At 42.1% G+C, this 27300-nt stretch overlaps 1 protein-coding gene and 2 pseudogenes across 1 annotated transcript; all 3 read left to right on the plus strand.

Annotated features, from left to right (window-relative positions):
• Window positions 1-5231: 5231 nt before the first annotated feature.
• LOC113265786 (retinol dehydrogenase 12-like) lies at window positions 5232-6164 on the plus strand (annotated as a pseudogene).
• Window positions 6165-17837: 11673 nt separating this feature from the next.
• LOC113265787 (E3 ubiquitin-protein ligase RNF138-like) lies at window positions 17838-18915 on the plus strand (annotated as a pseudogene).
• A 1680-nt stretch (window positions 18916-20595) lies between these two features.
• On the plus strand, window positions 20596-26715 carry LOC113265824 (protein SSX1-like). The gene is made up of 7 exons (XM_026513263.1): window positions 20596-20664; window positions 21118-21232; window positions 21587-21685; window positions 23869-23918; window positions 25567-25681; window positions 26344-26364; window positions 26615-26715. Exons 1-7 carry the CDS (start codon window positions 20596-20598, stop codon window positions 26713-26715), a joined length of 570 nt encoding a protein of 189 aa, XP_026369048.1.
• Window positions 26716-27300: the final 585 nt, after the last annotated feature.

Raw genomic sequence — 27300 nt, forward strand, 5'->3', positions numbered from 1 at the left:
GCACCTGGCTGGCTTGGTCTTTAGTGCATGTGACTCTTGATCTTGGAGTTATAGGTGCAAGCCCCACAGTGGGTGGAGAGATTACTTAAAAAATAAAATCTTAAGGGGTGCCTGGGTGGCTCAGTCAGTTAAGAGTCTGACTCTTGATTTCAGCTCAGGTCATGATCTCAAGGTTGTGAGATCGAGCCCGGAACCCCGCATTGGGCTTTGCACTCAGCAGGGAGTCTGCTGGAGATTCTCTCCCTCTCTTTCTACCCCTCCCCCCTTCCGCTAGCACCCTCTCTCTCTCTCTCAAATAAATAAATAAATCTTTTTAAAGATAAAATAAAATCTTTTTAAAAAGCTATTGGATCTAATAAGTGAGTTTAGCAAGTGTGCAGGATACAATATCCATATACAAAAATCAACCGTATGCCCATACACCAGCAATGAACAATCAGAAATTGAATTTAAAAACCAATATCACTTACAACATTATAAAAAAACATGAAACACTTAGGGGTACATTTAACAAAGCATGTGAAAGACTTATACACTAGAAGTTACAAAATATTGCTGAGAGAAACTGAGATCTAAATAAATGGAGAGATATGCCTTGTTCATGGATTGGAAGAGTAAGTATTGTTAAAATTTCAATTCTCCCCAGATTTATCTATAAATCTGATGTTATCTAAATAAGAACCTCAGCAAGATTTTTGGTAGAAACTGACAAGCTGATTCTACAATTCATGTAAAACAACAGACACATGAAAAAATGCTCAACAACACTTGTCATCGAGGAAATACAAATCAAAACCACAATGAGATACCACCTCACACCTGTCAGAATGGCTAAATTAACAAGACAGGAAACAACAGATGTTGGCAAGGATGTGGAGAAAGGGGAACCGTCTTACACTGTTCGTGGGAATGCAAGCTGGTGCAGCCACTCTGGAAAACAGTATGGAGGTTCCTCAAGAAGTTAAAAATAGAGCTACCTGGGCACCTGGGTGGCTCAGTCGGTTAAGCTTCTGCCTTCAGCTCAGGTCATGATCTCAGGGTCCTGGAATTGAGCCCCGCATCAGGCTCTCCACTCAGCAGTGAGTCTGCTTCTCCTTCTCCCTTTGTGATCTCTCTCTCTTTTGCTCTCTCTCAAATAAATAAATAAAATCTTTTAAAAAATAGAGCTACACTACAACCCAGCAATTGCACTATTAGGCACTTACCCCAAAGATACAGATGCAGTGAAATGAAGGGGCACCTGCACCCCAATGTTCGTAGCAGCAATGTCCACAATAGCCAAACTGTGGAGGGAGCCAAGATGTCCTTCGACAGATGAATGGATAAAGATGTGGTCCATATATATATATATGATAAGAATATATATACATTATATATATATAATAAGAATATATATACATTATATATATAAGAATATTACCTAGCCATCAGAAGGGATGAATACTTACCATTTACATCGACATGGATGGAACTGGAGGGTACTATGCTAAGTGAAATAAGTCAATCAGAGAAAGACAATTATCATATGGTTTCACTCATATGTGGAATATAAGAAACAGTGCAGAGGACCATAAGGGAAGGAAAGGAAAACTGAATGGGAAGAAATCAGAGAGGGAGACAAACCATGAGAGACTCTTAACTATGGGAAACAAACAGGGTTGCTGAAGGAGACGTGGGTGGGGGGATGGGGTAACTGGGTGACGGGCATTAAGGAGGGCACGTGATGTGATGAGCATTGGGTGTTATACGCGACTGATGAATTGCTTAACACTATATCTGAAACTAATGATGTACTGTGTGTTGGCTAATTGAATTAAAATTAAAATTAATTAATTAGTTAATTAAAATTCATATAGAAACACAAAGTGTCTAAAATAGCCAAAACAGGGGGCGCCTGGGTGGCACAGCGGTTAAGCGTCTGCCTTTGGCTCAGGGCGTGATCTCGTTGTTCTGGGATCGAGCCCCACATCAGGCTCTTCTGCTGTGAGCCTGTTTCTTCCTCTCCCACTCCCCCTGCTTGTGTTCCTTCTCTCGCTGGCTGTCTCTATCTCTGTCGAATAAATAAACAAAATCTTTAAAAATAAATTAATTAATTAATTTAAAAATAGCCAAAACAACTCATAAAAAAGAAAAACAAAGTTGAAGGGCTTAACACTGACTCAAGAATTATTATAAACCTGCAGTAATTGACACTGTGTGGTATTGGTGTAAAGATCAAATAGCAGATAAATGGAGCAAAACAGATACTCTAGACATAAACTCACATGTATATGTGGGTGATAACTAATTTTTTTAAGATGCAGTAAGGAAGGATGGCCTTTTCAACAAATGGTGCTGGAACAATTGGATATACAAATGCAAAAGAACATACTTGGATCCATACCTTGCACTTTATTCAAAAATTAACTCAAAATGGATCACAGACCTACATTTAAACCTAAAAATATAAAACTTCTGGAAGAAATCACAGGGGAAATATTGTGACATTAAGTTAGGCAAAGATTTCTTAGATTTGACAACAAAAGCACAATTTATAAAAGAATGAATTGATAAATTAGATTTCATCAAAACTAAAAAATCCATTCTTTAAAGGACACAGTTAAGATAATGGAAAAACAAGCCACAGACCGGGAAAAGTCTTTGAAAAAACATGTATCTGAATGTAAAAAGGCTCACAAAACTCAGCAATAAGAAAACAGCCCAATAAAAAATGAGCTAGAGATTTGAGCAGAAGATATACAGATGATAAGTAAATACATGAAAATGTGCTCAACATCATCGTCATTAGGGGAATATAATTTAAAACATAAAGACATACCAGTACACCAGTACCATACCAGCCATTCAATAGAATGGCTAAAATTAAAATGACCATAGGGGGGCGCCTGGGTGGCTCAATCATTTGAGGGGCTGGGGCTCGATCTCGCGGAGGAGTTCGAGTTCTGCGATGGGCTCTGCGCTGGGCGTGGAGACTACTTAAAAAAAAGAAGAAGAAGAAGAAGAAGAAGGAGAAGGAGAAGGAGAAGGAGAAGGAGAAGGAGAAGGAGAAGGAGAAGGAGAAGAAGAAGAAGAAGAAGAAGAAGAAGAAGAAGAAGAAGAAGAAGAAGAAGAAATTAAAATGACCATAGCAGGTATTGGCATATACGTGGAGGAGCTGGAACTCTCATGCACGGCTGTTGGAAATGTAAAATGGTACAACCAGGTTGGGAAACAGTTTGATAGTTTCTTTAAAATCTAACCATGCACCTACCATCTGATCCAGCTTTTGCACTCTTAGGTTTTTATCCAGGAGAAAAGAAAATATATGTCCATACAAAGACTTGTACAATATTTGCTTGGCAAGTGCATTTGTAATAGTCAAAAACTGAAAGTAACCCAAATGTCCATCAACAGATGAATGAATACACAAATTAGAGTGTATCCATACAACACGACATGGATGAATCTCAAAACAGCACTGAGTGAAGGAAGCTATTCAAATAAGGGTACATAGTACACATTTCTATTTATGCAAAACTTCACAAAGTGCAAACTAATCTTTAATGACAGCATCAATGGGAATGAGACAGTGATGAATATGTTTACTATCTTGATTATGGTGAATAGATATATGTAATACATAAACTTATCAAATGGTATACTTCTAATATGTACAATTCATTATATGTCAATTATATCTCAATAAAGCTGTTTTTTAATGTCATAGATAACAATAGTCTGCATGGCCAATCATACCAGAAATACATGCAAGAAAGTCTAAGTTGACGAACCATGAGACTGGCAGATAAACTTTTCTGATCTCATACTCAACAGCAATGATTTACCTTGAGGAAAATAACACCAACTCTCAAATCCTGAGTTCCCCTACCTCTGTCAAATGATAAAGTTACAACTTGTGCAAGATTCCATCTTTATGCTATACTTCAATATAAAGTTGAATTTTTTAAAAAAGAAGCAGAAATATACTATAGAGTGAAAAAGTCTTGGGCTCAATGAACAATATTCTTGGGAAATCGTGGGACACTCCCAGGGCCACATGATGCTGGCCTTTTCATCCATTCATCCTGGAGTCAAAAGGTCCACAACATCCTGGATCCTGGTGCAGGCCTTGCTCCCATACAGGGGTCTGTCACCGCCACCGGTGCAGAGCCTCTTGTTGTCTTTGTGGAAAAGTACTGAGTCCACCATCTTGGTTTTCCACACCAGAGTCTGCAGCTCTAAAAGTTGGCAAGTCCCTCCGTACAACTAGCCACAGACTTTCCTGCTTGCAGACGTGTTTATCATTTACACATGCTCTCTTCATGTGCTGGGATTTACAATCCCCTCCTGTGGTGGAGACTCGCACTGTGTTGAAAGATCAGCCATACATGGTCTTCATCTCTTCCTCTGCTATTTGTTGACTGACTCTGGGCAAATCCTAGCCTCTTGAATCTACATCTGTGACCAGGGGCAATAAGGCCATCTATGTCGCATCTTCCTGGGAGTGTGTGTGAAGATGCCTTGTGAACTCAGAAGAAAGTAAACACAGAATAAGTGCCTGTTATTATTGTCACCATGCTCCTGCTTTAACATGAACAGCTCATGTTTGCTGATCACTCACGATGTGCCTAGCCTATGCTAAGTGCAGCTTGTACCAGCCCTGTGAGAGAGAAGCCATTATTACCTCCTTTCACAGAGGGAGAAATGGAGAGTCAGAAAGGTGAAGTGACTTGCCCAAGGTCATCAGATGTTGGGGCTGGGAAGTGAATTCAGGTCTCTCTGACTACAGAGCCCACATCCCTCCCACTAGGCTGCACTGACTTCTGCCCATGTGGCCTCAGAAAGCTCCAGTCACCCCTTTCAAAACCCAGTGATCCTAGAACTTCAGAACAAAGTGTCTGACTTACTCCTTATAGTAGGCTGAGTAATGGCCCCCAAAGATATTAAGTCATAATCCCTGGAACTTGTAAATGTTAACCTTATTTGGAAAATCGTTCTTTGCAAATATGATTAAGTTAAGGCTGTTGAGATAAGGAGATTATCCTGCATTATCTGGGTGGGCCCTAAATGCAACCACATGTATCCTTGTGAGAAAGACCAGGCCAAGCTGTTAGTGAGAGCCCAGGAGCTAAAGAAGCTAAAGGAGGGGGAGAGAGAAACAGCCAAGGGTTGGAGCCAGATCGGGAGACGGAGCCAGAGTTGGAAGAAAAGCTGCTTTTGCTAAAGCAGCGACAACTAAAAACATTTAAAAGATGCTGGTTATCTTGGGACTGCTCACCTCCTTCCTTCTGTTCCTTATGTAATAGCTCTATCCATTAGGAAGTTCTTTGCTGCTGGAGTTTGGAGAACAAACATGCAGTTTCCCAGGAAGATAGTGGTAATCACCAGAGCCAACATTGGCATCGGCAAGGAGACGGCCAGAGAGCTTGGTAGCAAAGGAGCCCAAGTATGCATTGCCTTTTGAGATATACTGAAGGGATAATCCACTGGCCAGTGAAATCCAGGCCAATACAAACAATTCTCAGATGCTAATTCAGACACTGGACCCATCCAATACCAAATGCAACTGAGCCTTTGCAAAGGGCTTTCTGGCAGAGAAAAAGCAGCTCCCTATTCTGATCAACAATGCAGAAGTGATGATGTATCCATACTCCAAGACAGCTGGTGACTTCGAAACCCACTTGGGAGTCAACCACCTCAGCCACTTCCTTTGCACCCACTTGCTCCTGGTGCCACTGAAAAACTGCCCTCACAGGTGATGAACCTGTCATCAGTAACCCACCATGCTAGCAAGAGTCACTTCCACAACCTCCAGGGTGAGAAACAGTACAGCCGGGGTTTTGCTCATTGCCACAGCAAGGTGACCAATGTATTTTTAATTGGGAACTGGCCAAGAGACTCCAAGGCACAGGGGTCACCACCTATCCAGTGCACCCAGGCATCATCTGCTCCCAACTGGCCTGGCACTCCTTCCTGCTGTGTCTGCTCTGGGGGTTCTTCTCCCCCTTCGTCAAGTCATCATGGTAGGGGGCATGGACCAGGTTGCATTGTGCTTTAGCTGAGAGCCTGGAGCCCCTGTGTGGGGGCTGCAAGAGGACCTGGCTGTCCTCAAGGGTCTAAAATAGCAAAACCATTGAGTGCCTGTGGAATGTCGCTGGGAGCTTCTAAAAATACAGTGGGAGTAGAGCTGATGGAAGAGCTCTACCCTTCCATTCCTTCTACAGTCCAGCCATAATGAAAGGGGACAAAGGAGAAGGCCCACCCTGAACGACTGTCCTTCTGGCTGGCTACTGTTGAAAATTCTGCCCTGCTCTGATTCTCCAGACCCTTCTAGAAACCTCTGCATACCCAACTTCCTTGTGAAGCTGGCCCACAGTACAAGACATTCATACCTGCGGAGCATTCTTCTCCAAGACTTACAAGAATTAGCTGCTCTCTTCGGGGAGGAGGACTGGGCAGATCCCAGACTGGTCATGGGGAAAGCAGAAGGGCCTGGGAAACAGGGGCAATTTTCTCACTAATACCAGAAATGCCAGCCAGCATGCTCAGCTGAGGGGACAGGAGCATCGGTGTTACATATTTCCAAGGACTATAAGACTCAAACTTTTGACTGATCTTTCATCTTTGAAATACTAGTCACTCAGGAAATACTAGTCGTCCAGGAAATACTCAGGAAATTTTTGGTTAACCTTAGCCAACTTTGATTTCTTCCTCTGAGCATACTGGAGCTACTTCATGAAGCTGGATCTTCCCATTTTCTTTTTCCAGTTTTTTTTTGTATTAAAATTTTTTCACGGGGTGCCTGAGTGGCTCAGTCATTAAGCGTCTGCCTTCGGCTCAGGGCGTGATCCCAGGGTTCTGGGATCGAGCCCCACATCGGGATCTTCTGCTGGGAGCCTGCTTCTTCCTCTCCCACTCCCCCTGCTTGCGTTCCTTCTCTCGCTGGCTGTCTCTCTCTCTGTTAAATAAATAAATAAATAAATAAATAAATAAATAAATAAATAAAAATTTTTCACAGTTTTATTGAGATATAATTGACATATAACATTGTGTAAGTTAGGACCTACCCATTTTCAAGCATGCAGGTGGTTTCCTTGTCAAAAGAGTTCCCTTTACCTCAATTTTTAGAAAAAATAAAGACTGCATTAAAAAAAAGAAATGAGGGACGCCTGCGTGGCACGGCGGTTAAGCGTCTGCCTTCGGCTCAGGGCGTGATCCCGGCGTTCTGGGATCGAGCCCCACACCAGGCTCTTCCGCTAAGAGCCTGCTTCTTCCTCTCCCACTCCCCCTGCTTGTGTTCCCTCTCTCACTGGCTGTCTCTATCTCTGTCGAATAAATAAATAAAATCTTTAAAAAAAAAAAAGAAATGAGCAGAAGAAGACTTGAAGAGACACAGAGGAGAAGACAATATGAAGATGCAACACAGAGAGATGTGAGGATGTTAACCTTGAATTTGGAGCAATGCCACCAGAAGTCAAGGAATAATGACAGCAGTAGAAGTTGGAAGAGGTAAGTCATGATTCTCCCTAGAGCCTATGAGGGAGCACAGCCCTTCTGACAACTTGATATTGACCAGTAATACTGATTTCAAACATGTGGCCCACAGAACCAGGAGAAAATAAATTTTTGGTTTTTTTTTTTTGTTTTTTTTTTTTTTAAAGATTTCATTTATTTATTTGACAGAGAGAGAGACAGCCAGCGAGAGAGGGAACACAAGCAGGGGGAGTGGGAGAGGAAGAAGCAGGCTCATAGCGGAGGAGCCTGATGTGGGACCCGATCCCGGAACGCCGGGATCACGCCCTGAGCCGAAGGCAGGCGCTTAACTGCTGTGCCACCCAGGCGCCCCTAAATTTTTGTTGTTTTGTGTCACCAAGTTTGTGGTAATTGGTTACAGCAGCCACAGGAAACTAATACAGATTTTGGTATCTGGAAGTGGAATGCTGCCTTAACAAATACCTAAAAATATAAAAGTAAGTTTGAAATTGGATAATGGATAGAGGCTAGAAAAATGTTGAGAATCTCGATAGAAAAACCCTAGATTGGGGAGCCTGGGTGGCTCAATCAGTTGAGCCTCTCCTGATATCAGCTTGTGTTCTTGACTTCAGGGTCATGAGTTCAAGCCCTAAGCTGGGTCCCACGCTGGGCATGGAGCCTACTTAAAAGAAAAAAAAATAGAGAAGAAAAATCCTAGATTGAATTAAACAAATTGTTGGTAGAAATATAAACATTGAATGTTATTCTGGTGAGATCTCAGAAGGAAGGGAAGTACATGGTAGATAAAATATATATCATTTTAGGAAATATATCCATATTCTCATAAACAAAATGTTGGTAGAAATGTGAATATTAAAGGTGTTGCTGGTGAGAACTCAGAAGGAAATGAGGAACATGTTATTGGAAACTGGAGGAAAGGCAATCCTTGTGACACACTGACAAAACTTACCTGAATTATGTCCCACAGTCGTATGGAAAGCAGAAATTGTAAGTGAGAAACTTGGATATTTAGCTGAGCAGATTTCTAAGCAAAGTGTTAAAGGTGTGGCTTAATTTGTTCTTGCTGCATTAGTAAAATGTCAGAGGAAAGAGATAAATTGAGGAAAGAACTGTTAAGCAAGAAAGATCCAGGATTTGATAATTTGGAAAATTTCCACTCTATCAAGATTGCAAAAGACACTAAAATTAAGAGATTTACTCCCAGGAAGGTGTGCTATGGTGAGAAAGCCAAAGTGTGGTTGTGTTTGCTAGTACTGAAGAGAGTAGGTGTGTGACAAATGAATCTCTTCAACCAGCTCAGCCATAGCCAGAAATACAGATGGGATTATCTGGGAAAGATCTGTGGAGGACCCTCTGGATTGATGGCGTGAATGGCTGTGACATATGGGAGATCCACAAGGTTTTTGAGAATATCGTCAGAAAGATTGCCAGGTTGGGCTGAGAGACAGAGGCAGGACAAAATGGAGGAAGGCTATCAGACTCCCAAAATGCTACAGACAGAAAAAAGGCTGATAAAACTGGAAATTTTTACCTCTTAATCCCCTTTATCTATTTTTCCCATCCCCCACCCCCTCCCATCTGGCAACCACAAGTTTGTTCTTTATATTTATGACTGTCTTTTGTTTGTTTTGCTTGTTCACTTGTTTTGTTTTTTGGATTCCACGTATAAATGAAATCATACAGTATTTGTCTTTCTCTGCCTAATTTCACTTAGCATAACACCCTCTAGGTCCATCCATTTTGTTGCACATCGCTAGATTTGGTTATTTTTTATGGCAGATATATATATAGATATATATATATAGATATAGATATAGATATAGATATAGATATAGATATAGATATAGATATAGATATAGAGAGAGAAATAGATATAGATGTTGGGGCCCCTGGGTGGCTCAGTCGTTAAGCATCTGCCTTCGGCTCAGGGCGTGATCCCGGTGTTGTGGGATCGAGCCCCACATCAGGCTCCTCCGCTGGGAGCCTGCTTCTTCCTCTCCCACTCCCCCTGCTGTGTTCCCTCTCTCGCTGGCTGTCTCTCTCTGTCAAATAAATAAATAAAATCTTTTAAAAAAAAGATATAGATGTAGATATATCTCACATATCCTTTATCCATTCATCTATAGATAGACACTTAGGTTGCTTTCCATATCTTGTCTATTGCAAATAATGCAAATGTTTACATAGGGGTGCATATATATTTTTTAATTAGTGTTTTTATTTTCCTCAGGTAAATACACTGAAGTGGAATTGTTGGATTATATGGTATATCTATTTTAAATTTTTGAGGAAACTCCGTGCTGTTTTCCATAGTGGCTGACCAATTTACATTCCCACCAACAGCACACAGGGGTTCCCATTTCTCCATATCCTTACCAACACTTCTTGTTTCTCGTCTTTTTGATACTGGCCCCTTGGACAGGTGTGAGGTTATATCTCATTGTGATTTTGATTTACATTTTCCTAATGCTTAGTGATATTGAGCATCTTTTCATGTGTCTGTTAGCCATCTCTGTGTCTTACTTGGAAAAAATCCTATTCAGGCCCTCTGCCCATTTTTTAATCAGATTACTCATTTTTACGGTTTTGAGTTGTATGCTATTTTTATATATTTTGGATATTAACCCCTTATCAGATATGACATTTGGGAATATCTTCTCCCATTCAGTAGGTAGCCCTGTTATTTGTTGATGGATTCCTTCACTGTGCAAAAACTTTTTAGCTTGATACAGTCCCAATTATTTTTTTATTTTGTTGCCTGTGCCTCGGAGACAGATCCAAAAACATATTGTTAAAACCAACGTCCAGAAGTTTGCTACCTAATTTTTCTTTTAGAAATTTTATGGTTTCAGGTATTACATTTAGTACTCCAGTTCATTTTGAGGTTATTTATGTATATGGTGTAAGAAAGTGGTCCAATTTCATTCTTCTGCATGTAACTGTCCACTTTTCCCAACACCACTGATTGAAGAGACGGTCTTTTCCCCATTCTATAATCTTGCCTCTTTTGACATAGATTAATTAACCATATAAGCATGGGTTTATTTCTAGGCTGTCTATTCAATTCCATTAATCTATGTTATTGTCTGTTTTCGTTCCAGTACCATACAGTTTTGATTACTATGGCTATGTAGTATAGCTTGTAATCTATACTATACTAACTATCTATACTACAGTCAGATATCTCCATCTTTGTTCTTCTTTCTCAAGATTGCTTTGGCTATTCAGGAACTTTTGTAGTTCCATACAAATTTTAGGATTATTTGTTCTAGTCCTGTGAAAAATGCTATTGGTATTTCGATAGGGATTGCACTGAATCTGTAGATCACTTTGGACAGTATGGACATTTTGACAATATTAGTTCTTCCAATCCATGAGCATGGTATATCTTTTCATTTATTTATGTCATCTTCAATTTCTTTCATCAAAATCTTATAGTTTTCAGAGTACAGGTCTTCCACCTCAATAGCTAAATTTATTCCTAGGTGTTTAATTCTTTTTGATGTACTTGTAAATGTAATTGCTTTCTTAATTTCTCTTTCTGACAGTCTTATTAGTATACAGAAATGCAACAGATTTTTGTGTATTAATTTTCTATCCTGCAACTTTATTGAATTCATTTATTAGTTTTAATAGTTTTCCGGTGAGGTCTCTAGGGTTTTCCCCATATATAGTATCATATCATCTGCAATTAGTGACACTTCTACTTCTTTCTTACCAGTTTGGATGTCTTTTATTTCTTTTTCTTGCCTAATTACTGTGGCTAGAACTTTCAGTACTGTGTTGAGCAGAAGTGCCAAGTGAGCATTCTTGCCTTGTTCCTGATCTTAGAGCAAAGACTTTCAGTTTTTCACCATTGAGTGTGATGTTAGTTGTGAGTTCATCATATATGGCCTTTTTTATATTGAGGTATGTTCCCTCTATACACATTCTGTTGAGAGGTGTTTTTTTTTTTTTATATCATGAACGGATATTGAATTTTGTCAAATGTTTTTTCTGCACCTGTTGAGATGGTTGTATAATTCTTATTCTTCATTTTGTTAATGTGGTGTATCACATTGATTTGTGAATATTGAGCCATCTTGCATCTCCAGAACAAATCCCACTTGATCTTGCTGAATGATCATTTTCATGTATTGTTGAATTAGGTTTGCTAATGTTTTGTTGAGGATTTTTGCATCTGTGTTCATTAGGGATATTAGACTGTAATTTTTTTTGTAGTGTCATCTGGTTTTGGTATCAGGTTACTGCTGCCCTTGAACAAATTTGGAAGTGTTCTTTCCCCTGTGAGTACTTGGAATAGTTTGAGAAGGATAGATAGTAACTCTTTTTTATTTTTTAAAGATTATCTTAATTTATTTATTTGCCAGAAAGAGAGGGAGCACACAAGCAGGGGAGCAGCAGGCAGAGGGAGAGGCAGGCTCCCCGCTGAGCAAGGAGCCTGATGCGGGACTCAGTCTCAGGGTGCTGGGATCATGACCTGAGCCGAAGGCAGACACTTAACTGACTGAGCCACCCAGGCATCCTAGTATTAACTCTTCTTTAAATATTTGGTAGAATTCACCAGTGAAGCCATCTGGTCCTGGACTTTTGTTTTTTGGGAGGTTTTTGTTTACTGATTCAATCTCGGTAGTAATCATTCTAGTCAGATTTTCTATTTTTTATGATTCAGTCTCAGAAGATTGTAAATTTCTGGGAAGTTATCCATTTTTCTATGTTGTCCAATTTGTTGATATGTAATTATTCATAGTTCTCTTATAATCCTTTGTATTTCTGTGGTGCTGGTTGTAACTTTTCTTTCCTTCCTAATTTTATTTATTTGAGTCCTCTGTCTTTTTCTTGATGAGTCTGGCTAAAGGTTTATCAATTTTGTTTATATTTCCCAAGAACTAGTTTTTAGTTTCATTGATCTTCTTTATTGTTTTTTAGTCCTTATTTCATTTATTTCCATTCTGATTTTTATGATTTCCATCCTTCTATTAACTTTGAGCTTTGTTCTTCTTTTTCTAGTTCCTTTAGGTGTAAGGTTACATTGTTTATTTGAGATTTTTCTTTTCATTTAGGTAGGCCCATATCACCATAAATTCTCCTCTTAGAGAGCTTTTGTTGTGTCCCAAAGATTTTGGAATATTGGGTTTCCTATTTTTTTTTTTTTTGTCTCGAGGTATTTTTTTATTTCCTTTTAGATTTTTTATTGACCCATTGGTTGTTTAGTAGCATGTTGTTTAGTTTCCATGTATTTTTTTCCAGTTTCTTCTTGTAATTGATTCCTAGTTTCTTTCTTTTTAAGGTTTTATCTATTTATTTGAGAGAGAGAGACAGAGAGAGTGAGAGAGAGCCTGCTGCAAGGCTTGATCCCAGGACCCAGGGATCATGACCTGAGCCAAAGGCAGACACTTAACTGACTGAGCCACCCAGGTGCCCCTGATTTCTAGTTTCATTCAGAAAAGATGCCCGATATGATTTTAATAATCTTCAATTTATTGAGACTTGGTTTTTGGCCTATCATGTGATCTATCCTGCAGAATGATCCATGTGCACTTGAAGAGAAAATGTATTCTGCTGTTTTGGGAAGGAATGGTCTGTATATATCTGTTAAGTCTGTCTGGTCTAATGTGTCATTCAAAGACACCACTTACTTATTGACTCTATCTGAATAATCTAACCATTGATGTAAGTGGTGTGTTGAAGTCCCCTACTTTTATTGTATTACTGTCAATTTCTCCCTTTATGTCTGTTAATATTTGCTTTATATATTTAGATGCTCGTATTTTGGTGCATAGCTATTTATAATTTTTATATCCTCTTGCTACATTCCTCTTTATCATTATGCTATGCCCTTTTTATCTCTTGTTACAGTCTTTGTTTTAAGGTCTATTTTGTCTGATATTATTTGCTACCCCAGCTTTTTTCTTATTTTCATTTGCATGGAATATCTTTTTCCATCCCTTCACTTTCAGTCTGTATGTGTCTTTAGGTCTGAAGTGAGTCTCTTGTAGGCAGTATATAAATGGGTCTTGTTTTTTCATCCCTTCAGTCGCCCGATATATTCTGATGGAGAATTTATCCATTTATATTTAAAGTAATTGTTGATAGGTAAGTACTTATTGCCATTTTGTTCATTGTTTTCCAGTTATTTTTATAGTTCTTTTCTGTTCCTTTCTTCTTCTCTTGCTCTCTTCCATTGTAATTTGATGATTTTCTTTAGTGTTGTGCTTAGATTCCTTTCTCTTTATTTTTCCTTGTGTGTATATATTATAAGTTTTTCGTTTGTGGTTACCATGAGGTTCAAATGTAACACCCTATGTATATAGCAGTCTTATTTAAATTGATGGTTGCTTAAGTTCAAACACATTCTAAAAGCACTACATTCTTACTCCCTCCCCTCGTGGATGTTTCACGTATTTGATGTCATAATTTCATCTTTTATTTTGTGTATCCCTTAATGACTTATTGTAGATATATTTGATTGTACTACCTTTGTCTTTTAATCTTCATACTAGCTTTATAGGTTATTGATCAACTACCTTTACTATACGCTTGCTTTTACTGATGAAATTTTTCTTTCATAGTTTTCTTACATCTAGTAATGACCTCTTCTTTTCCATGTAAAGAAGTCCCTTTAACATTTCTTGTAAGCCTGATTAAATGCTGATAAACTTCTTTAACTCTTGTTTGTCTGGAAACAAAAATTCTGAGTGTTAACCTTGCTGAATGAAGTATTTTTGGTTGTAAGGATTTTGTGGGGTTTTTGCCCTTCAGCTTTAAATATGTCATGCCACTTTCTTCTGGCCTGCAAAGTTTCTGGTGAAAAGTCAGCTGATAGCCTTAAGGGTGTTCCCTTGTATGCAACCAATTACTTTAATCTTGCTGCTTTTAAGATTCTCTCTTTAGCTTTAATTTTTGACATTTTGATTACTATGTGTCTTATGCTCTTTGGGTGCATTTATTTGGGGATCTCGGTGATTCCTGGACCTGGATGTCTGTCCTTCCCCAGGCTGGCGAAGTTTTCAGCTATAGTTTCTTCAAATATGTTTTCTGCCCCTTTCTCTCTGTCTTCTCCTTCTGGGACCCCTATAATATGGGTATTAACATAAAGAATGTTAATATGCTTGATGTTGTCCTAGAGGTCCCTTAATCTATCCTCATTTTTTAAATTCCTTTTTCTTTTTGGTCTTCAGTTTGGATGATTTCCACTACTGTGTCTTCCAGATCGCTGAGCAATTCTTCCACATCCTCCAATCTTTTATTGATTTCCATTAGTGTGTTTTTCATTTCAGTTATATTCTTTAGCTCTGATTTGTTCTTTTTTATATTTTCTCTTTGTTGAAATCCTCAATGAGTTAATTAATTCTTTTCCCAAGTTCTCAGAGCATAAAGAGAACTCTTTATCAGGTAAACTCTTATGTCTGTTTCATTTAGTTCTTTTCCTGAGGTTTTGACTTATTCTTTCATTTGGAACATATCCCTCTGTCTGACTCTCTGTGTTTGTTTCTTTGTATTAGGTAGGTCTGCTATATCTCCTGGTCTATAAGGTAGTGGCCTTAGTAGAAGGCATCTTATGGGGCCAGAAGCACAATCCCTTCTGGTCACCAGAACCAGGCACTCCAGAGGTGTCCCCTGTGTAGGCTGCATGTGCCCTGCTATTGTGAATGGGCTGCAACTGCTGGTGGGTAGTCCCAACCCCCAGCATGACTGCCTGAGAGGCCCAGCTGAAGCTGCTGTGGATGTGTTGGTGGGTGGAGTTATCCCTTGGTGTTGCTGGTTGTGAGGCTTGCCCATGACTCTTGCAAGCACGCTGGTGGATGCAGTTGCCTCTCCCTGTCACAGGAATCATTTTGGAGCGGAACTGGTCCCAACTGAGGCTTCCCACAGGGTGTGGTGGGGCAGAAGCTGCTTTGGAGGGGTGTCTGCTGAGATGGGCCCATTGTGCAGGGTGGGGCTGCAAAGGAGTCAGGTAGGGCAGGTGGTACTAGCAAGGTAGATGGAGAGTGTCAGAACTGGTACCTGCTAGCATTGGCCCAGCTAGGCTGAAGGAAAGCAAGAAAAATGGTACCTACCAGCACTTCCGTTCCAGGAAAAATTTCCTACAAATCTCTACCCCTCCAGAACATGCCCTAAAATTAGTCAATAAATCTTCATATGTGGCCCAGGTATTTTCAAACTGCTGCCTCTGTGCTGGGTGTCAGAGCAAGTAAGATTGTGTGAGCCCTTTAAGAATGGAACCTTGTGGGGGCACCTGGGTGGCTCAGTCATTAAGGGTCTGCCTTCAGCTCAGGGTATGATCCCAGGGTCCTGAGATCGAGCCCTGCATCGGGCTCCCTGCTCCACTGGGGAGCCTGCTTCTTCCTCTCCCACTCCCCCTGCTTGTGTTTCCTCTTTTGCTGGCTCTCTCTCTCCCTATAGCCCACCAGCTCTCCCAGACTTAAGCCCCACTGATTTTCAAAGCCAAATTTTATGGAGGCTTATCTTCCTGGTGCAGATCCTCAGGGCTGGGGGTACCTAATGTGGGACTTGAACCCCTTACTCCTCACATAGGACCTCCATGCCTGTGATATTCCTTACACTTGTGAGTTGTTACACCAGGACTTTGGCTCTCAAGCAGGGTACATCTATGCCTTTCCTACCCTTCTTGATGCGACTTTTTCTTCCTATCTTTGGCTGGGAAGAGTTTTCTGCTAGTCTCCAAGTCATTCTCAGGAAGGGTTCCTCCAGATGTAGTTACAGCCTTAATGTGTCTCTGGGAGGAGGAGGTGAGCTCAGGCTATTTCTACTCTGCCATCTTTCTCTATAAGAGTGATAACTTGATTTCTGGTGTCCACATCCAAAGAGGAATTTTGATCCAGGATAGATCATACCCAGAGTTTAATCTATATCTATTTTAGGTGTTAAAATTTGGTATTTTTGAGCTGATAATATTAAATGAGGTTTTGGACTTGAGTTTATACTGCAGCGTATTGAGAAATTTGGGGATTTGGTGACGTGGTGCATGTGTTTTACATGTGGGATGGACATAAATCTTTGGCGACCAGAGGGCAGATTACTGGAGAGTGAATAATCCCCTCCAAGGATATTCTATTTCCTGGAATTTATGTATGTTACCTTACAGTAATAACAAAAAAGACTCTGCCAATGTGATTAAGTTAAAGATCTTGAGATAAGGAGATTATCCTGGATTATTTGGGTGGGTCCTAAATGTATCACAAGTGCCCTTATTAAAGGGAGGCAGAGGAAATTTGACAGCAACAGAAGAGAAGAGGGGGGTGTGACCATGGAGGCAGAGATTAGAATGAGGCAGCCACAGCCAAGGAATGCTAGAAGCCACCAGAAGCTGCAAGATAGAGGAGCAGAGTCTCTTCTAGAGCCTCTAAAAGGAGTACAGCCCTGCTGACACCCTGATTTCAGCCCAGAGAAACTAATTTTAGACTTCTAGCCTCCAGAACTGTGATAAAATAAATTTCTGTTGTTTTATGCCACAAAATTTTTGGTAATTTGTTACAGCAGCCAAGAGATTATGATTGCAAGAGATTATGTAGATTTTGTTGAAGGTCCTTTGTAGTTTCAAAATGCATTCATTCATTCATTCATTCAGCAACCAACAAATATGTAAGACAACATGAAAGCGTAATTAAAAGCACAGACTTTGGACTCAGTTCAACTTGGGAGTGAATTCCACCTCTGCTACCCACTGACGGTGTGACCTTGATCAGGTTGCTTAACTCTCTGAGCCTCAGTCTCAACATCTGCACAATGGGGATAATAACAGTACTTAACCCAAGGTGAGGTTCTGAAAATCACATGGGATGATGTGCATGAAGGGCTTTGTGCTGGCAACAAGGGTCACTGCCCTGTCCGTGTTCTTATAGAGCTCTGTCATTCTGGGAGGAACAACTGAGAAAGATCAGGGCTGTGGATAGAAAGCACAGGGGATATTGGGGACCCATTGGAGGCACTGGTGGTAGGGAGGGGGAGGAGAGAATTCCTAGAGAAAGTAACTTCTGAATCCCCTGAGGGACACAGCAAACCGTAATTACATGGATACTCTTTTTTTATTATTATGCTCAGTTGCCACTGTATAGTACATCATTAGTTTTTGATGTAGTGTTCAATGATTCATTAGTTACATATAACACCCAGTTTAATACTATTGTGAATATTAAGGGGTAAAACCTGTGCCTGGTTATTGGGTATTCTAGGAAAAGCACATTTTTAAAAAGCACATATCAAAAATGGGGGAAAAAAGTTTAAGATGATTCCCCTCCCCCACTGGGGTTCCACGGGGGAGACGGGCAGACCGCCACTGCCACCTTGGCTGCTGACACTGCCGCCGCCACCACCATTGTCTTGATTCTCCATCCATCACCATGGCCAAGTAGTTCTCTGCAGCCACGTGCTACACCAAAGATGATTTCTACTGCCCCATCTGTCAGGGGTGCTCAAAACTGCCATGAGGCCATGGCCTACCAGCACATCTTCTGTAGAAAATGTTTTCTGACTGCAGTAAGAGAAAGCAGAATACTTATCCCCTCTGTTATGGAAATGTGACTAGAAGAGAGAGAGAGACTGTCCTGAACAAGTCTTAGACCTTGAAACTACCATGAGGAGTTTTCCAGTAGCTGCAGATGCTGTGAAAGCAAATTAAATTCTATTACTTGAGACATCATTACAAATCTTAAGAAGTATCAAGATGTCCCTGCTCAGTAGGGAGCCTGCTTCACCCTGTCCCTCTGCCTGATGTTCCCCTTGCTTGTGCTCTCTCTCTCTCTGTCGAATGAATAAAATCTTTAAAAATTTTTTTTTTTCATTTTAAAAAAGGGACATCTGGGTGGCTCAGCCAGTTAAGGATCTCCCTTCGGCTCATGTCGAGATCCCAGGGTCCCGGGATCAAGCCCCACGTTGGGCTCCCTGCTCCGCGAGGAGACAGCTTCTCCCTCTCCCTCTGCCTGCTACTCCTCCTGCTTGTGCTCTCGCTCCCTCTCTCTGTGTCAAATAAATAAAATCTTTTTTAAAAATTAGAAGTATCAAGATGAATATGGTGTTTCCTCTACCATTCCAAACTTTCAGATCTCTCAAGATTTAGTAGGGAACAGTAATAGGAGTGAAACACTCACCTCTGAGAACACAGAGACTTGTCAAGAAAACACGAGTTTTTCTGGGCATCCCACCTTTACGTGTCCCTTTTGTCAAGGATCAAATTTTACCTGACGGCATTTATGGAATCACTGTAACAAGGATCGGGTAGTTCCTACTTCAGATAGTTCCTGTGATGTGTCCGATTTGCGTGTCTCTTCGTTGGGGAGCTCCTAGCCAAATTACTAGAAATTTTGTTAGTCATCTAATCAAAGACATCAGTTTGATTATGGATAATTTGTTAATCTTCATCTAGAGCCGGAAACTCGATATCAGACTGCTGTTGAAGAATCTTTTCAAGTAAACATATGAAGACTGTAGATACCTCTGCATTTGCAAGTGCTATCTTTAATGAGACAACTACATGAAGTCACCATTTCAATAATTTGATGTGTAAATTAACAAAAGTAATTCAATCTAAAAAAAGTTTAAAATTCTTAAGCCGCTACAGAGGTCCTAAAAAAGAGCCCCATATCTGAGGAAGTTGGAGACTGACAGCAAGGATTTGAGGTGGTGGCCTCGTATTTACCATTTATTGAAACAACAAAAGCAGAGCAGAGAGTAGCGAGAAGTACACCGAAGAGAAAGGGAACATCTGAGCATGCGCAGGAACGGACCTATGGAATCTGGAGTGGCCAATTCTGGCAGAGCGCAATCCTGCTTCAAGCAAGAGAATCCACCTACTTTGAAAAGATGGTCCCGTCCCTGGAACTGGACTTTTAGACCCCGTTCCTGACTCACTTGCCCCGCCTACTTTCCTAACCCCTGATTGGCCAGTTCAAGTTCTTTTCCTGTTCTGATTGGTTGATTTCCCTTGGACAGTGGAATTGTGGGATTTCATCTCGTGGAGCGACTGTTCACCGCCACCGCTTCAACTCTGAGGTAAGCGCTCTCTTCGGACCGTCTTCGACCGGTTAAAGATAGGCTGGTAAAAAAAGTGAGGAACCTCTGTAGATCACTCAGGTAGTTTAGTTCTTGCTGTATCCTTAGGACTGAGAAATGACTTAAAGCTTTTCGGGGCGATCCCGGTCAGGCAAAGATAAAATAAAGTATTTTTTGGTCTGTGAGACTTTCTAATTGCTCTTCTTGAGGGAAGAAGAACTCCCCTCAGCCTGAGAAACCCCCAAATCAGCTAGACAGACTCCCCTAGATTTCTTTAACCAGAGATTAAAGCCACGGCCTAAGTGACTCCTTTATCGCCTTCTCCAGGATAAAGCAGAAACTTTCTTGGCCTCAGAGACCCCTAAATTTCCTCTCCCTAAGGGATTCCCAGCGCCGTCAGTTGGGGAACACCAGACTGGTGTATTAAAACTCTCCACGTTCTCGGCCTAAGTGATGGCTGATCCTGTAGCCTTGGAGATTCCAGTTCTTTTCACACTAATAATTTTCTTTTTTTATAAAGATTTTATTTGTCAGAGAGACCGAGTGCACATGCGGGAAAGCGTGGGCATGCGCTCGCACGCATACGTGGGGGGAGGGGCAGAGGGAGCAGAGAAGCAGGCTCCCCACTGAGCAAGGAACCCAATGAGGGACTTGGTCCAGCACCCTGGGATCGTGACCTGAGCTGAAGGCAGAGGCTTAACCGACTGAGCCACCCAGGGATCCCTGTTTGGGGTTTTGTTTTGTTTTTTAAGATTGTATTTATTTATCAGAGAGAGAGAACATGCACAAGCAGGGAGAGCTGCGGGCAGAGGGAGAAGCAGACTCCCTGCTGAGCAAGGAGCCCAATGTAGGACTCCATCCCAGGACCCTAGGATTACCACCCAAGCTGAAGGCTGACGCTTAACCGACTGAGCCACCTAGGCGTCCCGCCCTCTGATTGTTTGACTCTCCCCACCGTTGTCCTTTCTCAGGGACAGATAAGACCAGGATGGAAAAAAGTAGAACCTTGATTCCAGGTGATTTACTGAATGTGACCTACCCTCAGTGCTCTCTCCCTTCCTCACGACCTTTTAGGTTATGTCCTTTCGAGACCAAGCTGTTGCCAGCACCATGAATAAAGGCAGCTCCTTTGCAAAGAATTCCAGGGAGGATACCCAGAAATCAGAGAAGAAATGCAAGGTGAGGTGATCTGGAGGGGGTAGAGGAATGGCCCAGGGGATACTGTAAAGGGACTAGATTTTGAGGAGGTGAGGTCAGAGGCACTGGGGAAAAGGAACAGAGTGTCAGAGGGAGATCCAGAGCCTCAGGAGCTTCCCACCTTCACTTTGTCCTCACCTAGCAACTCTGGAGACAACAGGTCTGTGACCTTGCACTGCATTTGGTGACTCTCAGCCCATTCGGGAAGGTGAAAGAGCATGCCACGAGTTTTATGCATCTACTGCATGCCTGGGGAGAGGGTAGAGAATGTGACCCATGTTCTCTCAGTGAGCCTTGACATGAACAAGAAAGGATTATTCTTCCCAGTTCACAGATCCAACATGGAGGTCCTACGGCAGAGGAAGAGACCCCCGCCAGAGATCAAACATGTTTAGCCAAAGTTGCTGCTCCAACTGATTTATTTTTCTTTCCTAGGCCTTCAAGGATATTTCCAAATACTTCTCTAAGGAAGAGTGGGCAAAGCTTGGATACTCAGATAAAATTACCTATGTGTACATGAAGAGAAACTATGACACCATGACTGGTCTAGGTAACAGAAAGTTCTGGGTGCAAACAAACCTGGGAACACATGACCATCCCTCAGTCCCTTTACATGCCATGGCTTCTTCCTAGGCAGTAAGTGTCCCACATCTTCCTTTTGTGCAGGGAGAAATCCCAGGGCAGCTTTGAGGCTCTCTGGTCTTTTGTATTCTGTGCAGGGCTGAGGACCTGGAGTGGCCACAAAGATGCTCAGACCTAGATCCTGCACGTTTCTCCTCTGCTCACCCTTGTTTGGAATCCCCCAGCTGATGAGCTTGACTGTCCCTGCTACCTCCCAGAATTCTACCCCGCAGTCCTCCTCTCAGGTTGTCTCTTAAGGAACAAATATTTTGCTTCTTTCTAGGTCTGAGGGCCACCCTCCCAGACTTCATGTGTCCTAAAAAACAGGCCGTGAAATCCAGTGGACATGATTCTGATGACAATCAGAACCCCAAGAATCAGGGTGAGTAGAAGGAAGGGCTTGGAGAGAGTCTCCCGAAGCCCGATTGCTTTGGGGTCCAGCTGCTTGGGAAGGATCCTCAAGAGTTTGTTCCCTCAAAAACATCATGGCTGAGTGAGAAAAGTTGGCTGTAGGAAGTTAAGTATAGTCAAGAGGACATTCATATAAAATCCTAAAACATGCAAAACAAGAGTACATAGTTTTATGGATAATAAGTAAATGGTAAAAGTATGAAACCTGAATGAGAATGAAACCCATCAAATTTAGGAGTGCAGAAGGAGGGAGGTCAGGGATCAGTGAGGACTGCACAGATGGCTTCAGCTGTGACTTGTTTATAGTGTTTTGTTACCTTTTGAGTAAAGATCTCAGACCGATGTGAAGCAGTTGTGGGATAAGTTCGGACTAGACTCAGTGGTAGATGTGCATGTGTTTCCAAAATTATTCTCCATAATTTTCTGTACATTTGAAGCATTTCTTTTTTAAAAGGAGTTGTTGTTCTTGCTAAACACTGTTATCGAATCACAGGACAATTAAGAAAAATTTAATCAAAGTGTAAATCTGTGCGGAGCCTGGGTGGCTCAGTTGGTTGGGTGTCCGGCTCTTGATTTCAGCTCGGGTCATGGCCTTGGGGTCGTGGGATCGAGCCCCACATTGGGCTCCACACTCAGCTCAAGAGTGTGCTTGTCCCTCTCCCTCCCCCCTGCTTGTGCTTGCTTGTGCTCTCTCTCTCTCAAATAAATAAATAAAATCTTTTTTATTATTTTTAAAGATTTTATTTATTTATTTGACAGAGAGAGAGACAGCCAGGGAGAGAGGGAACACAAGCAGGGGGAGTGGGAGAGGAAGAAGCAGGCTCCCAGCGGAGCAGGGAGTCTGATGCGGGGCTCGATCCCAGAACGCCAGGATCACGCCCTGAGCCGAAGGCAGACGCTTAACGTCTGAGCCACCCAGGCGCCCCAATAAAATCTTTTTTAAAACATAAAATTTAAATTTAAAAAAGTGTAAATCCACAAAAACCTTCCAGAGTCAATTTCCTAATAAGGCATAGCTATGGGATAAATATCGTTAAGAGAGAGTGATGAATGCATTAGGAAATGACATACTGCTATTTCCCTACGTTTTACCTAAACCAAATAGTCTTCTTGCTCCTCATCAAACCTGATTCTATGTGTTGAGCTTGGAGAGAGTTTGAGAAAGTGATCCTCCACACATTAGCTTTTCTCCTTATCAGTGAGCAGAGATAACATATGGTGAAAAGGGTAGCAGATTCTAGACATCTTTGTGTATTTGATCAGTGTGTGTACTCACCATAAAGGGAGTGAGATGTATTCACTTGCTCTTCTGCTCTGACAGCACAGCTATAAGCAGACTCAGAATTTTCAAAGTGTCTCCAGTGGACCTATGACTCTCCAGGAAAACAGGCCAGATTGTACAAGCTCCCAGAATTACTGAGAGGGCTGAAAATGCAGTGCTTGAGAATCCACAAGGTTTTGGACTCTAGAGTACCTTTTTTTAAAAAGATCTTATTTATTTATTTGTCAGAGAGACAGACGGAGAGAGAGAGCAAAGCAGGGGGCGTGGCAGGCAGAGGGAGAAGCAGACTTCCCACTGGGCAAGGAGCCTGACATGGGGCTCGATCCCAGGACCCCAGGATCATGACCTGAGCCGAAGGCAGCTCTTAACCAACTGAACCACCCAGGCACCCCTAAAGGAGTATCTTTATACTGGAAATATTCCAGAACCACTGGGCTAAACCACCCATGATTCTTCATACACCTACCGGCTTTGTTGAAGTATAATTGGCCTACTATAAAATTTACCTGGTTGAAGTGGACAGTGATTTCAGTTGCCACATCCCTTTAAGTGAATGCAATCAATTTAATTAATTCAATCAGTTTAATTCTTTGGGGGGCAGAAGGTAAGAAATATGTAGTAGAATAGGATGAGGCAGTTTTGGGGTTTGGTTCACGTTTTCTAAATCATCAGAAGGGAAATTATGAATTGGTGCCACAAATGTATAAACCATGATTTAAAGATAATTCAAAAACCAGTCTCAGAATAACTCCTTGACAATAAGTGGACTCATCATAACCCTTTTCTGCAGAATTCCCTGATACTACAGGAGTTTCTGGAGGTTGGGAATATTTGCCAACAAAGAAAAATTTCTGTTTATCGCTTTGTTTTAGATGAATCTTCTCAGGGGGCTTCTGATGTGCAAGAGAGAGAGCAAATGAAGGTGAGTATGTCCCAAATCTAAAGAACCAGAGACCCTTTCTCCCTCCACGGATGTGAATACGTGTAAGAGTGGGAGAACACTGAATACAGCCTGGCCCTCACTGCCTCCCTTTCCTGATCTCTTTATCACAATTCCTGATGAGGCGTCAATAGCTTCGTAATTAGCAACTGTGATAGCCGATACTGCTTTGGTTTTCATGGTGATGTCAGATATTATTTTAAGCAATTCACAAGGATGAATTTCTTTAATCCTTCAGAAAACCTCTATGACGTTTTCCTATCATTATTCCCAGATAATGATGAGGATATTAATGATAATAACTAATCAAAAAGATGAGGATAGTGTGGGGCAGAGATTCTAAGTAATTTGCCTGAGACCACAGGGGGAGTGGTAGCAATCTGAAACATTTGAAACATTTCTTTTTGTAAAGCGCTTATTGTTTTTGCTAAACACTGTTAATGGATCACGGGACAATTAAGAAAAGCCCCAAATGATTTCCCAGCTCATGAACCTTTTCATGTGTTTATGAAGTTCAGGGGTTCTCCCCCCCAAGGGCTTTACCCCACAGAAGCTGCTGATGCTTCCATTTAGACACCCAGTCTCGCAACAGGAAGTAGCAGCTCCCCTCTGCTCTGGGCAGGGCCCGTGTCTCCCGGCTTGAGAATGGCCTGGGCTGTCAGCCCCTCTCTACCGTGAGCTCCTTGGGGCCTTGTCTGCACCTGAGGCGTCTCTGAAGCCCCAGGCGCAGCCCAGGGGAACCCTCTGAGGTGCCCCCAAATTGTTTATTGAGGAAGTGGTTCCGCAGTTGTAGATGAAACTCTGCTTTAGAGGGTAAAGACCCCTGGGAGTTGGATTGCTGGTGTGGAGACCTTTGAGACAATTCAAAGAGGGATCATAAGAGAAAGTATTCATTTTCATTATTATCACATTGAAAAGGGTTTGCAAACTCAGAAAGTACTTTCCTTTAGCTTCTTTTACTTTTCTTGTTCACTGTTTCATAAATGAGGGAGCTGAAGGAAAGGTAGCTTAAGATTGTCGGTCAGGGACGCACCCCAACACAAGCAACATCGGTACAGGAGCCATCTTGCCTAATTCCCGTTAACCGTTCTTGCCAGGCTAGGACAGAATGTGACATGTGGCACTGCTTTCTTTGCTGTCTATATTAATTGCTGTGAACCACTCCTTTCCTCTCCCCTGTGCTCCTCTCCCCTGTACCATTTTCCAGCAGTGTTCTGTCCCCTCTGTGAATTTTTACCTTTCCTCTCCCAGCAGTTCTCTCCTAGCTTATATGCGATCCCTTACATTTGATGGAAGCCCCTCCTTTCTTCCAGAGACCACGTGGATTCCTAGAATGCTACTCTTCCCCAAATCTTCTGTATACCACACTCCACTTACGTGGAGCATTTTGCTGTTTGCAAGAATGTCTGGAAAGGGGGTGAAGACAGACATTCTTGTCCTGGAAACACCCTTCATTTAGGCCATTCCTTTTTGTTCTAACCTTCCTCATAATTTAAGTACAGGAGATATAATGATCTCCCAGAGTTGTTGAGGACATTAATCAAGGTATGCATGTAAGACACTTTGTAGGCTCTAAAGCACTAGAGAAATGCCACTGATACTCTTTATATGTGACCTTCACATTAAAAAGGTGATGCTCGAGAAACCAATAAAGGAAGAAAGCGATTCGGAGCCAATACCAATAACACCTGGCTTTGAGCAGGCTCAGAAAGAGCTGTACCCCCCAGGAAAAGCGAGTACCTCTAGTCAACAGAGTGAGAATACACCAGGTAAGGGGGTCTGGGGGGCTCTGTCGGTTAAGCGTCTGCCTTCAGCTCAGGTCATGATCCCGGCGTCCTGGAATCAAGTCCTACAACAGGCTTCTTGCTCAGCAGGGAGCCTGCTTCTCTCCCTCTGCCTGCTCTTCCCCCTGCTTGTGCTCTCTCTCTCTCTGACAAATAAATAAGATCTTCTTTTTTAAAGAAGATACCAGGTAAGAGGTAGCTATGTAGGAACAACTCCTCTGCCTTTCCTGGCTATGTTCAAGTGTGTGATCTAGGTATGGGGGATGGATCGTGGACAGGCTTGGGGCCAGACCTGACTGAGGAGCTCACCCAGCTTCAGCTGAGATGTTAGAACATGACTTCCAGAGTCATAGACTTGGATTGTCATTGATGTAAAAGCCAAGTAATTCCAGGCAAGTCTTCTGAATTCTCTGAACTCTGGATTCCTAGTCCATGAAAGGGAAATAAAGAATCATAGTTCACAAATTTTTCAAGGCATGAAATCAAAAAAGCGTGACAACATAAAAGGTGGTCAAGTAATTCCATCTGTGATAACCTGGGAACGTATCTTACTCACAGTTGTACCCCCAGCCCTCAGCTCAATGCCTGACATACAGTAGGCCCTTAACAAACATGAATGAAAGAAGGTCTGAATGAATGTTCTGGTAAGTAAAGAGGTTGGGAATCTAAACCTGACAATGGGAGGAGCCAGAAGCTAAAGTTCTAACTGGCATTTGGTGTGTATTGGTGTAGGTCTAACATCTCAGCCTCTCTGAGCGGGAAGATGTGGAGAATAGACTGTGTCGAATGCCTGTGGGCACTCGGGAGGGAGGAGACATCTCCTTATCTGACAAAACAGAGACTAACACTCCCCAGCCCATTCAACCCCCACTTACCAACTCTTCTCCGCCATAGGACCCAGGAAAGGGGTGAATAGCATTTGGGCCTACAGACTGCGGGAAAGAAAGAACCTGATCGTGTATGAGGAGATCAGTGATCCCGAGGAAGATGACTAACTCCGTAAGTGACCCTTCAGTCCATACCCACACCCCCCTGCAGAATGCACTTCTCTGTTACGGTACTGGTGTCCCATCTTGTCACTTGTTCCCCAAATCATTCCTTTCTCCTAGTCCCTTGAGGTGCAGCATTGAGGCTAAATGATGAGGTTTCCCAGGCTCTTTGTGCTCCCTGCTCTGTATATCCGGGGATCCTCCCTACCTAGAATGCGGTGGGCTCCCACACCCCAGGTCAGCTTCCTCTAGCCTAGAAACTCACAGAACAGGAAAGGGAGTCACTGTGGCCTGAGCATACGGTGGTTTGAGGAGCAGTGGGAGGCGCTTGCAGACCACGAGGTAGCGCAGAATCCGAGTACTCGGGGTCCTGCGGGCCCGGAGGAGGCGTTTGGTGTGGATGTATCGGGCAGCCGGAGCTCATTGCCACTCACGTTCCTTCTCTTTCCTTGCCTCAACCTCAGGGATGTGACAAGTGCCCATGATAAGAAGCAGAACCTGGTGGTCTTTCACGAACATGGGCACGGCTGTGAACTAGCCATCAGGTGTATAGCGAGTAAAAGAGAGTTCGCAATAGTGGAAAGTTAAGCA

Source organism: Ursus arctos, chromosome X (genome assembly GCF_023065955.2).
Source record: "Ursus arctos isolate Adak ecotype North America chromosome X, UrsArc2.0, whole genome shotgun sequence".
Classification (NCBI taxonomy): Eukaryota; Metazoa; Chordata; class Mammalia; order Carnivora; family Ursidae; genus Ursus; species Ursus arctos.

What these genes read in the sequence shown, in the direction of transcription:
- LOC113265824 (XM_026513263.1), top strand. Translation starts at nt 20,596, where the DNA reads ATGAATAAAGGCAGCTCCTTTGCAAAGAATTCCAGGGAGGATACCCAG. An exon ending in TCAGAACCCCAAGAATCAGG is followed by an intron (nt 21,686 to 23,868) that starts GTGAGTAGAAGG and finishes GCTTTGTTTTAG; the next exon opens with ATGAATCTTCTCAGGGGGCT. An exon ending in AGGAAAAGCGAGTACCTCTA is followed by an intron (nt 25,682 to 26,343) that starts GTCAACAGAGTG and finishes CATGAATGAAAG; the next exon opens with AAGGTCTGAATGAATGTTCT.